The 13230-nt window shown below is 36.8% G+C and overlaps 1 protein-coding gene across 1 annotated transcript in view; it reads right to left on the minus strand.

Moving 5' to 3' along the window:
* The window catches only part of LOC106180751 (G protein-signaling modulator 2), a 58247-nt gene that overhangs the window by 37936 nt on the left and 7081 nt on the right, over positions 1–13230 (minus strand). Inside the window, exons 2-3 of the mRNA XM_013564853.3 lie at positions 8958–9180; positions 6833–6968 (exon numbers count right to left, since the gene is read on the minus strand). Coding sequence (XP_013420307.1) covers positions 6833–6968; positions 8958–9178 — 357 coding nt within the window. The 5' untranslated portion in view covers positions 9179–9180. The remainder of the gene's footprint in view (positions 1–6832; positions 6969–8957; positions 9181–13230) is intronic.

The raw sequence follows: 13230 nt of genomic DNA on the forward strand, positions 1-13230 counted from the left end.
GTTCAACTGTGGTAGAGAAGCAGTTGAGATTGCTCATTGTATTCCAGCAGAAAATGAAATGTTCTGTAGGAGTAACATGAACTAATATAACAACAATAATTTGAATTAATTATTTTTTTTTTTTTGGTTGGAGATGGAGATATAATGGTATCCTTTTTATATGCACAGTTCTATATAGCTAGAATGTAAAATTAAGATTATTCCTTTTGGCACTTATTTCGACCAGAAATTGGAATTAAATGAGTCCTCAGATGACCATATAATGAGGCTCAATAAAACATCTTTGTATTATCCTCATCTTATGGCACAAATTTGCGCAATTTCCGATCGAAAACAGTGCCAATATGAAATCACCCAATCTCTCCACACCAGTAAAGCACACTGCTTTGAACTTCTCAACAATTCAAACATATTTCAAATGTACCCTGCCAATTCGTCTAACATTTCTGGTTAGCCTTCCACCTTCTGTAGGCTGAAATATGTTCACATTATAACATGATGACAAAATGTTTATTTTTAATTTTTATATCCAGAAATGATTAAAAGTGGCCCTAAATTTACATCGATTCTGTTAGTATGACAGTTGACATTTGAAAATCACCTCTAGTAACTATCACATAAACTATTATTATTATTATTATTATTGTGTCATTATTATCACATAAATGAATCCTTTGGCCAGAGGCAATCCCTTGCCAGATTTATTATTGTGCTTCAACCTATAAAAAAACTTCTTTATCATGACTTCTAATTAGTACACAGAGAGTAATGCACTTTCAATCCTCTTTTTCAGGAACTGTGCACTTTGTAGTAAAGACTGAAAAAATGATGGAAATGATAAATTGATGAAATGCAATGGTAGCCAGAGGGCACAATATAAACATATTAGGGAACTGAAAAGAAATTATTTATAACCATTACAACTATCATGTTGAAAATGAGAATGTTTCACCTTGCGTGTATTTTCTCCCTACAAGTTGAAGGCTGACGAAAGACTGCTGAAAAACAAATCGGGATTCTTGGGTAAAAATGTGCACAAATAGGATCACAATTCAGAGGAATAAAAACAAACGTGACTGAAAGACAAACTAATTTGTTTCAAAATCAATATCAAAATGTCAATCTTTCTTCTTTTCTTTTTTTCACAGAATTTATTTTATTTTTCCTCATTTTTGTAGTATGCAGCTTTGTCTCACACATTGTTTGCATTGAGAGAGAGAGAGAGAGAGAGAGAGAGAGAGAGAGAGGGGAGAGATGGCTTTTTGCCCTTTGGCTTGAACAGAATAACACCAGTCAAACCCAAATATATGGCTTCTCTCCATTAAGACAATGTCTTTGTTTCATCTTCTGTCAACCTGTTCTAGTTGGCAGAGTCATTTCACCATGGATGAACCTGCCTTAATTGCTGATTAAAAATAGAAGGAAAAAGAAAAAAAAAACTGCCAAACTCTCTTGGGATGAATACAGAGCCTGTGATCTTGAAGAAAAATAAAAAATCTCCCTTAAAACGGTTGGGTTTGGTCCAACTCTTTTCAGCTGATTGTGCAGGAATGGAGACTGATAACTAACTACACATAGTTTTATAATGATAGGATGTGCAGTCAACTGAAGACGAGACCTTGATTCTAAATAAATGACTTAATCGGGCAAAGTCACTGAATGGAAAGCTCAGGAGCAGTGGCAATCTGAATCTGTCTGCTGAACAGAGACGATTCGTGTTAACAGTCAACTCAAGTCACATTTTCAGAGTCATATATCCTATTTTCAGATTCTATGTATGCTAAGTGTGTGTGTGTGTATGTGTGTGTGTGTGTGTGTGTGTGTCAAAACTGTGTGGTTATCAGTCTACACTATTTGCTACTTATATTATAAACTGGCAATGTTATCATTCTATCTGTCACTGAAGGAGGTCATGTTTTCAGTATCCTTTTGTCAGACTGATAAAAGTCTATCTGTCTGTCTGTTTGTAAGTGGCTATGATATCTAAAAAGTTCCTAACACATTTAGTTTAAATTTTAAAGAAATACAGATATTCAGATGGGAAAGAAATAATTACAACTTCGCCTGAATCTTGGGTCTCCTAATATCTTAAAAAAATTGTTTTATCTTAGTTTTAGATATCTTTTTCAGTCAATAAATGTTTTTCCTTAGTGGAGGGCTGTCTTTTTGAAGTTCTCATTAGTTGCTACTGGTATTCACTACACAGTGTTAAAAAGACAGATCTATATTGACATTTTCAGTGTCCAAAGAAAACTAAATATTACAAGTAAAGGTCACACCAGTTGTAGCTTGATATGAAAAGGATAGAGTTCAGCACTGTTCTCTGTGAACTGCATTCATCTGAACTTGCTCTAGGAAGTTGGTAGTCTGATTGTCATTAATCATGTGTGTCACAATGGGGTACCTCTGTAATCTACAGGTCAGTGACCATTCTGACCATTTAACTCAAAGATAAAAAATATTATCTGGTAAAAAAAGTGTTTGGTGCAATTCCAGTGTCTACCTGATTTAGGTCCTTCATGGTTTTAACCAAAACTTCACTGGACTCTGTTTAAAAAAAATAAGAAGAGAACAGCAAATTGTTTTCTTGTGTAACTTGTTTAATGAAAATGGACTTTCCCTGTAAGTAGATCTAATCACCTTGCAAAAGAACAGGATTATCAGAGTATCTGGTTACCCATGTTGTTCTGGTATCAAACCATTTCATAAGCGGTTTTGACTGGAATGCGAAAGTTTTTTCCCCAATAAGTAATAAAGCTAATCTTAGGCTGTGTGTTCATGTAATCTGATCATCATTTTTTGATTGGTTTACACATCTGCGCATTTTTCCAAGAATTCAAATTCCTAGAAAGAGATAAAGGTGAAGAAATTTATGCAAATAGAAAAAAAAAATGCCATTTCTACCATTTCATATAAACTGCAGTGTCAAACCAATGGTCCTCCAACATTAAAAGCATTTTGTACAGAAAAAATTATATAATATTATATATATTGAAGTTCCTTTTTGTATTTTTGCATGATCAAAATTGGTAATTAATTAATTGATTAATAAATTACTTAATTCTTTCTCTCTCTCTCTCTCTCTCTCCCCCCCCCTTGCCAGTGTGAAAGAGTTAGAAAACTTTAAGAATGGATATCTCACAATCACTATCAGTACTGATAAGTTAATTGGAGTGTATGTGCAAGTGTGTGCATGTAGCATATTTAGATTGTCTATGTTTTTCAGTGCCATTTCATGATCATAGTTTTTTCTTCTTTTTACAATAGATGCTTTCCAGGGCACTTACGGTAAAGTGCCATGAATTTCAAATGGCTCTTGAATTTCAAACGATCTTAAAATCGGCCGTCTGGAGTTTTTTCTGTACCATGAATTTCGGCCAGTAAGCAATTTTGCGCGATCTTGATTTCGTGAATTTCGTACGCCTTAAAATCGGCCGCCGGGCTATTCTCGCGCTTATAAAGATCTAACAGTCGGCAATGTTGCCCTAGCGTACCTTTACCTGAGTACTACGTGTGCGGCCCAAGGTGCAAGATAACGATCGGTACAGTTAGTTTAGGATGCTAAACAACATCGTCATATCCATTCATTCAGATAACAGGAGAATCTATTAAGAGTTGTACTGTCGGGCTGTTGTTTCTTTACCGCAGTATTCGGTGTGAGATAGCGATCGGTAGTTTTGCTGAGGCGCACAATCGCATTGTTAACAGTAGAGACTTCAGTAACAGAACAAAAGAGCAATATTAAGAGCTGCAAAAAAGATTACCATTATTGCTTTCTTGTCTCGCTCAGATCGTTCACGATCTCCCGCTGACGATCTTCCGCTAATGTAGTCACTTGAAATGTACAAATGAAATGAAAAATATTTTTAAAAATTATAAATTCCAATGGGGAGGGATGGAGGGTTAAAAACAATCGAGAACGATCTCCGGCTGACAATCTTCCGCAAACGAAAGCCACTGAATGAGTATGAGCTTTCTCGTTTCACTCGGATTGCGACGCTGACGATACGAAAATTGCGTTATGGTCTCACCCTTTTAGCTTACGAAGTCTCTTTAACAAATATGAAAATTGCCTCCTGGTCTCTCTCGGATTGCGAACGATCTCTCGCTGAAAATTTGAAATTTTCCTTTCTGTCAATCAGCTTTGTCAGTTGCCGTGCGTATGAAGGTCCGGAAGGTGTCCCCTTTCACAAATTGGCCTGTAGTTTGCTTAGTGTTTTGTACCGCATGAAGGTCACTCTTGTCACTGCTGCATACGCCGTGGAATGTGTATCTTAAAGTTCATAGAAACATTTTATTGTGTTTTGTAAGCTTTAGGAAGTAGTTTCATCGTGACTGAATATCAGCGTACACTACAAAGTAGTACCATTCATCTGTGACGCATCATAAAAGCTAGGTACGTCAAATTACTCTAAGAAAATTTCTTACAACGTCCACGGCTGTCCCGACAAGCCAAGACGTCATTAAAAAAAAAAAGTCGCAAGCCGTCTAGCCGTCTTTTAAAATATAGGCCGTCCGGTGATGTCAAGGGCGTGTCAAAATTCTTTAAAACTTTGCAGGAAAAATCAATCTTCCTTTGTTTCTCTGGCTCCTTGTTTAGCCCGATGATCAGATTTATCTAATGCCCCCAGGTCTGCTGGAGCAGCTCTTTGAAAATAACACACAGGTAGATTTTTATCTGAGATAAATATCGCGTTCGATACACTCAAGACAAAAGCTACCTGTGAGCTGAAGGGCGCTTTACCCTCTAATTAAGAGGTAAAGCAAGTTCCAGCTAGATGGACGATTAAGATTGGACTTCAGATGATAAGGAGTATTGTTTACCTCAGTTCTGTGAAAGCAAACGAGAAGGGTGTCAGAACAATGGTGCATATATAAATTATACAGAGAATTTGTACATTCAGGTGACGTTAACTTATAATCGAAGGGGATTTTCGATAATATTCCTTGAAAAGTACACTAGATTTATAGAGAATAATATCATGGTTGGCCAAAAAATTATATACGCACAGTGTATCCGTGCGTATGCCTGGTTACGCCTCTGTCGCAAACCAGCAAACCATATCCTGCTGGCTACATGAAAATTGCCTTCTAGCATGGACAAAAAGTCCAAGCTTCTATGCTTGCTCGGATCGCTGACGATCTCTTGCTGACGAATATAGTAACGAAGTCCCTTGAACTAGTGTGGAAATTGGCTTATTGTCGCGCTCAGATCGCTCACTATCTCCCCTTGACGATCTTCCAGTCCCTTGAACGAATATAAAAACTGCCTTTTCGGTTTGCTCTAGATTACCTATCTCTCGCGTTTGTTTGAAAATGGTTTCAATGACAAAACGTACACGCTTTTCAAATGCGTACATTGACGCAACTATGCGCCAGGAAATCAGTTGCTGCTGCTGGTTAAGATTGGGTTGCCTGAGCGAAAAAAAAAAAAAAAAAAAAAAAATATAAAAAAAAAACGGCCCTGCACCCCACCCCACCCCCAAACCTAGTATATTTGATCGAAGACAACAATCAGCGGTCATCTTGGTCGCAGCGCACGACGGAGAGAGACCGTAATACACAGTTCGGCTGCCGTGGCGAAGGCTACCTGTGCGCCGCACATACCGATCTGCGGTTGTAGTGGCCTCCCCGCATGGAGGAGAGGCCGTAGTGCCGAGGCCGGCTTCTGCAGGGAAGGCTACGTATGCGTCGAAGACACTGACCCGCGAACGGCGAGATGAGGACGCATTCACGCGTAAAGCTCCGCCCGACTTTAACGGTAAAGGCAACGAACCTGGTCGCGGAAGACACTTATAAATCGCAGATGAAGGCTACCTGCACGTGCGCCATAGACACTGATCGGCTGTCGTCTCGGTTTCAGTGCACGGAAAGGAGCACCGGTACCACTCAGCTTCCATAGTAAAGGTTATCTGGCCGTGGCAGACGCTAATCGTCGGCCGTCTCTCCCTCCGTCCACTCCCGTTCTGAGCGCCAGGATTGTTTTTGAAAAACGACACTAGTTTCTGGCTGCCAGAATCGCTTTTGAAAAACGACACTACTGATAACGATGCTGTTTTGCGGCCCTAGACAACAGTACTGCTCTATCTATGGGCCATACACAGTGATCGGGTGAAAGTACGTGTATACCTTTGGTCGCAATTACCGACACTCACACATCATACATTATGGTAACTCTAAATAGATCGTCGGGAGAAGATAACAGAAGGCCTAGCGACGAACAGACAACTTCCGGTCAAAATTGACAGAATTCCATGAAATTCGAACTTTCAGAAGTTCTGAGCACCTCCATTTCATGAATTTCGGCCAGAACGATCTTTTCCCAAATTTAATTATTTTCTACTGTTCGAAATTCATGGCACATTACCGTACACCAGAAAGTAGTCCAGCCTTCAAAAAAAATGCTTCAAAATAATAACTCAGCATATAAATCAATGTTAACTATATAACAGTTGCATAACATACTCGGCAATGTGATTATATTTTAAGGGGCACTTTCAAAGGTTTAATGTACTAAGAAATATTTAATTCTTTAAACACGTGCATATGGAGGTTGGGTGGATAAAGTGCATTTCAGTTTCAAAAGAAAGAAAATCAATTAATGAATAAAATACATTTCAGTTGGAACTTTATACCCATTTTTTATTTAATCAAATAAGACAACATTATCAAATAAGACACTTTGAAATGGCCCCAAAAGCAACTACAAATCCCAAATGATGCTGGCACTGGGCTCCTAGATTATGGCTGATCTGAATAAAAACAAAGAAGCATTTCATCGAATTCAAACCCAAGCTTAACAAGGTTTTTATGGAAGATCAGTAGTACTTACCTTCTCTCCCAGCTCCCTCGAAATTTCAAGGTGTCTTTCACAGCAGGCGATTGCCTCTTCAAATTTACCCAGAACTTTTAGCGTATTCCCCAGGTTACCGCTGGCTTTTGCTTCCCCAAGTTTGTCTCCTATTGTTCTAGAAATGTTAACAAGTAGAATAATAAGCTAGGACACTGTTCTTTAAACAAAAATATTTTTGATAAAACGTGACACAATACCATTAGTATTTATTTACAGTATTGTTTTCCATTTATCTACAAAGAAAATCTTAAGGAGCAAGGAAAACTTAGGATTGAGAATTGAACTACATCAAACTGCCAGTGGACAGCAGTGGAAAACTTGATTTTCCTTTTCAAAAAAGCCATAGACAATGTTCAAGAAAACTATTTAACTCTGCAGTAAATAAATGTTAGCATAAAAAAAAAAAAAAAAAAAAAACTGAACCTTTTAAACGCTAGTGTCATTCCACCATATTTCTTGCTTTTTTTACAACTATTCAATTTTTTTTTTTAATTTCTCTAGTCAAAGAAAAATAGTTTGAGGAATGGACAACCTAAGTGTGTACACTGATTAGATCTACTATTCAAAATCACTCTAAAAGAGGAAATTAAAATCAGGACGAACAGAAAATATTATCATATAACAAAGAGTGCTCATGAACGTGCACTATTTTTAGAGTAAATGGTCATTTCTTTCATTTCTTCTCTTCCTTCAAGTACCAATTAAATGAAAAAATTGCAATTAACCACTCTTTCTTCTGTGAAATAAAATTTCCTCAGTGCTCTTCAGCGTATGACAAAAAAAAAAAAAAAAGAAAAAAGTCAATCAACCCAGTTCACAGATACCATGTGGACACATTAAAAGTATTCTGTACTGGCTGACATACATAAAACCTCTAAAATAAAAGACTTGGAGCATTCCTTTGCTAAATCACGACGTAATTGCTGGTTGCTGAGATATTGACCAATCAATATTATACGGAGTTCCACTAGGAAATAAAAAGGAATCAATCAAAAGAACCAGAAAAAAAAAGAGATTCCAGGATCATTAACGAGAGGGCCGCTGGGTTAAATCATGTATGAAATATAAAGAGTGTATATGTTGAATCATGGACGTCATTCCTATATCCAAGTCCATCAGCCAGGTGTATGTTTTCCATGAACGTTCTCATTTTGTTACAAATCATTAAATGAAGTGAAAATATTTAATAAAGGTTATCTATCCAGTCTGACTTGAACAGCTTGGGCAATTTTCAAAGTTTTTAGCAATGGTGACTAAGACCATACATATTGCCCATGTTTGTAAAATTCAATTCTTTAATCTATCAGGTGGGAAACCACCTTCTGTGGCCTAAAAATAAATAATAACATTCTACCCATTTGCAGTTATTTTGCATTTTGATTATTTCGGAGGTTACTGAGAGAAGCAAGGATGATCACCAGGTATTGATAAGGCAGAAACCACCAAATACGCCAATCCTGCCCATTATACAGGGGGGTCCAAAAAGAAGTTTCCAGTTTTGATAAAGTACCATTTTCTGCTGAAGGGAAAACTTGACAATTTTTTTTTTTCATAAACTTGTCTCAGAGCATGTAAGCTTTGTGTGGTGTATTTTTTCCTTGTATACCATCATTTGTGAGCACAGCTCAATAGTTTTTTATGTGTTCAAACCAAACTCCATGGCACTGCATCACTGAGTGCTCAGCATGTCATGCAAAATTCCCTGATCACCATTCGATTATTATTCTTGAGAGTATGGATAGTTTGGGGACTGTTGGCATAGGCACTGTTTATAAGGTATTCTCACAGAAACAATTTAGATTGTTTTCAGGTTTATAGGTTCTTGAGCTCGCAGCCGAACTATTTTCAATATGGGAGTTATGTGCTCTACACAGCATCCTGCACATGAATACTAGTAACAAACAGAATGGATAAGAAGGCAGATGACTGTTTTGTGATTTGCTTGCGGTGCTCAGCTGGTGACTACAATTTTTTAAATTCACGCCATGAAATGTTTGAGTTGTTAAGTCAGCATTCACAATCACAGACCCAAGGCTTAAGAACACAAACGGCTATTTTGTGCATAGAGCTCAAACATAATGCACAGTCTAGTAATAATACCCACCTTGCTAAATTCAAATCATGTCTGTGATACTCCAATGCCTTTCCATACTCTCCAAGATAAAAGTACGCATTTCCAAGTTGACTGTATATAGCTGTCAGAGTCTTCAAATCGTCAGTGCCTATTTGGACTGCGGCCTCGAAGTATTGGACTCCAGCGCGGCAGTCTCCCGCCTTGCACAGCCGTTCCCCTTCCAGGGCCAGCTCCATACAAGAGCCCTCCATATCTGGTAAAAATATCAAGAATGAAAACATTCCAGTCAACATGATGAACCATCTTGATTGATTTCACTCACACTCTCATTCAGAGATAATCTGTGCAGGAGCTAAAATGAAAATTGTTAGATTAATGAAATTTCTACCCCCCCCCCCCCCCCCCCCCCCCCCCCCCCCCCCCCACCAACATAATCAGAGTTACAAGTAGTATTTCCTTTACCATTCCCACAAAACAACATGACAAGTAAAATGGGGCAGAACCAAGAAATTTGATCATCTGAGCCCTACATATTACAGTTACAATGGCCTCCTCATCATTTGCCAATGCAGGCGAGGAAATAAATATATTTTTTAATCGGTTTGCCCTAGCCCCTCCTCAAAGCAAAGTCCTGAATCCCCCCCGTGAAGGTCTTGTACTTGAATGAAGCTTAACCCCGCTATCTTTTACACAGAGCTGTAAACCCAGGCGATGTGTCCTCCTGAAACCAATTAGATCAATACCAATATATTTTCATCTCCCAAAAGAACAACACACAGAATGGGCCAATTTCATTACACAGCTGGCTAATCACCACATTACTGTACTTGGAGTGATACTGCAGACTTTAACAATAGTCATATAAACTGTCGATTTGTTGAGATTTATGAGCAATTAAAACCTAATTTTCTGATTTTCAGACAACTAATTTTGAACTGCAACATAACTTCTATAGACATAAATTTTGATAACTTACGGTTAAATGTCTCTTTTTTTTCACTTAAAGGGAAGTTTTTTAAAAGTGGTAAAATATCTGTTAATAGTCAATGTTCAGGTAATTAGCTTTCTTGCACAGCAAGAATGTTTAAATTATATTCCCATTCGATTGTTTTTTATGTCAAACAGAAAAATTGAGAAATTGAGTGATTTCCGGTCAGCAAACATGAAATTGCATTTCACCATGACTTCCTAGTTCAGCATGCACTAGTACTTGCTAAGTCACAGAGCCCTAAAAACTCTTCCACCATTCTTGCTAACTCTGTTATCACCTGTTTTAACCACACTAAATTGTAAAAAATATTTTACAATCTTTCAGATTAATCATGGATTTAAAAAAAAAACTCAAATTGTGCGTAAACATAGTAAAAGTGAAAAGTATTGAAGGATAATTTATGAGATTTTATCAGATCATGACTCTAGTATCTTTTTCTCTATCCATCTATAGCTAGTGTATATACACACACACACACAGTTTATGTTTGACACAATCAAAAGTAATAGGACAAATATAATGACCTTTTACAGAAAACTGAGACAAAAAAAATCGAATTACTGTCACTGAAGGCTGTCAATTGCAAAAGGGAAATTGCATGTATAAAAAAATTGACTTTTGTGATGCTTTATCAGATTTAACTAGCGAGAAAACTGCATTATCCTCACATCATTTTTCTGAAATACACATAAAGACATGAGACAAAAATACAATTCTATGCCCTGGTTTCAAAGTAATATCACATTTATTCAAGCACATGCCAACTTCATGTGTCATCTAAGAAAAACTGCTCAGTTTCAAGCAAGTCTTAGAAATCTTAAAAGCATTTGTACACAGTGGCCTACAGGAAATGTCAATCTTACGTCACATTTCTGTTAAAACCTCTTAATAAATTTTTCACAAAATCCAGGATATGTTGTCAAAGATGTGTAATTCTTGGAAAAGACAGGTTAAACAGTTAAAATTCTATAAAACAGTTAATTAGAAATTGGCTGTATACATTATAGCTTTAAATCATACATTTTAAAACTAATTATTATAACTTTCCCAGTTACTTTTTACCATCGTTTCACCTACAGCTAAATAAACAAGTAAGTAAAACAGGTCTTACTTTTAATAGTGCACCAAGTGAAGCACAAGCTCTACTATCAATTACTAAGTAGGGTTCCTTTTGCCAGCCAACTGAGAACAAACTTATATCATTAGTCTTCAGGTCTTTGCTGGTTTCCCTAGAGAAGAGTTGGAGAATCAATGCTCCATCAAGTGTATGTCAATATGACGATAAGAACATGTTATCTATCCTTATGGATTTATGATTTCAAAAAGGAAAATGGTCCCAGACTCCCAGGCCAACCATTCTTATACCATGTACGTCTTATCTTACGTAAGTTCAAAGAAAACTAATGACTCTCCTCCTTTAAGAAATATGTCACATCCTTCAAGATATGAGTGCAAGTTACTTACCTAAGATAATAATTGTTCATTTTTTTTTTTTTTGCCAAATACTTCAGAAAAAAAGACAGTGAATTAGATGTCTACATCAATACAGGATGTCTCTAAGGGGGTATAGGAACAGGAAATTTGCAATCTACAGATATCCCGCAGAGCTTACGACAATTCAATCACTTGCAAATTAATATTGAGGTTATTAATTCTCTTTTCAATTTCTATATGTTACGATTACTAAACAGTATATATACAGAAATGTAATGGAATTTTTTTAAGTATCTTCACCACAAACTGACCACACCACTCGGCAGACAAGATCACTGATGAAACTGACCCAACATTAGTGTGCCTGTTTAAGCCCTCCCCCCAAAACACACACACTTTTTTTTCCAATTTCTGGTAAGAAAAAATTAATAATTCTAAAAATATTTTTAAAAAGACAAAACATAAATTTTCTAGAGATTTGACCTCATACTTAACTTTACAAAGCAGGCCATTTGGTAACTATTTGTAACTCCCTTCACTCTTAGGCACAACTGACATCATAATTTAGTAGCTGACAGAACAATGAAGGTGGTATGATTGTCTCACTATGATTCAAAACCCTTACCACAAGGTTTGCCACACGCAGTTGCTTGCCAAATCCAAAAACATAGTCTTAACTCAACTTGCCAAAGCATCTTTATACCATTACCTTAGTTCAACCAGATGCTATCTCAGTTCACATTTCAATTTATTTTATCCCCAGAAGATTGTTTCAATTCCTTGGTAAATGCCTTTAGGAACAGATATTCCAGGGATCATGGTTAGGTATCTTTATTTACAAAACGCATCAGTCTTATCAAATTAATAACAAAAGACTGCAGCAAGGGAAAACAAAAGGTGGAAATGTCCATTCATTTTGGTTCCTTATAAATGAGACATGCATCCAATCTCACACCTTTAATTTGATGGAAATTTTTTTTCTTTCTTTTTTTTTTTTTGTACTGGTACACCAAAGAGATCTCAAAGGCTGTCGAACTAAAAGCCAACAAGTAACAGATAGTAACACCTTTTATTTTTTTGTCTGTTAACACTAAAAGACAAATTCTCTTAGTAAAAACGTTCACATAAAATTTTTTCTAAACAGCTTGTAACCCAATAGTCCAGCATCTAGTAAAAGTAACTAATCTGATATTCTCTGTATCCCTGTATCAGGCAAAACACATAGAGAACTATTCTCATTTTGTTAGCTAATGACACCATACATTTTGGAGGGAGGCACAGGCTGCTGTGCACAGGGCACTCCATTTCTAAAAGAGAAGGAAGTTTTTTCATCATAAATTGACCATACTTGGTCGCAATCAGATTGAAGATAAGAAAAGAGAAAAAAATTTACTGTTAGAAAAAGACTGTATAATAGCATTCAATGAAATCATCTTACAACATGTCATACACCCCATTTCCATAGATTTTTAGATCGATCTATCCCTGTGGGGAGTCTCACTAGATTACTGTCAGCTTGGACAGCTTAAGCGTCTGTCCCGCCTACTAAAAGCTGTAAGGGGGTAATTAACTATGGTGCCTGCTCGGCTGACTGCAATTTAGCGTGAACCCCCAGGGAGTTAGGTCGATCTAAAACTTAATCTTTAGATCGATCTAAATCTCTGGGAAAGCACCCATATTTTAAGTATTGTAAAGCGATATGGTATGGCATACAATGGCAGTCTGTACAATTAAAGTCACATTATTATCTTATGTTCAGGAAAGCTTACAAGAATCACTTCAAGTATGAGAGTCAGTCTACTGGTAAATCAGTTAATCACCTGTGTTAAATAGTGTGGACCATATGCCTGTGCAACTGTACACTGAAATTCAGGGTAG

Source organism: Lingula anatina, chromosome 3 (assembly GCF_051362555.1).
Source record: "Lingula anatina isolate TDL-2025a chromosome 3, LinAna3.0, whole genome shotgun sequence".
In the NCBI taxonomy this organism is placed as follows: domain Eukaryota; kingdom Metazoa; phylum Brachiopoda; class Lingulata; order Lingulida; family Lingulidae; genus Lingula; species Lingula anatina.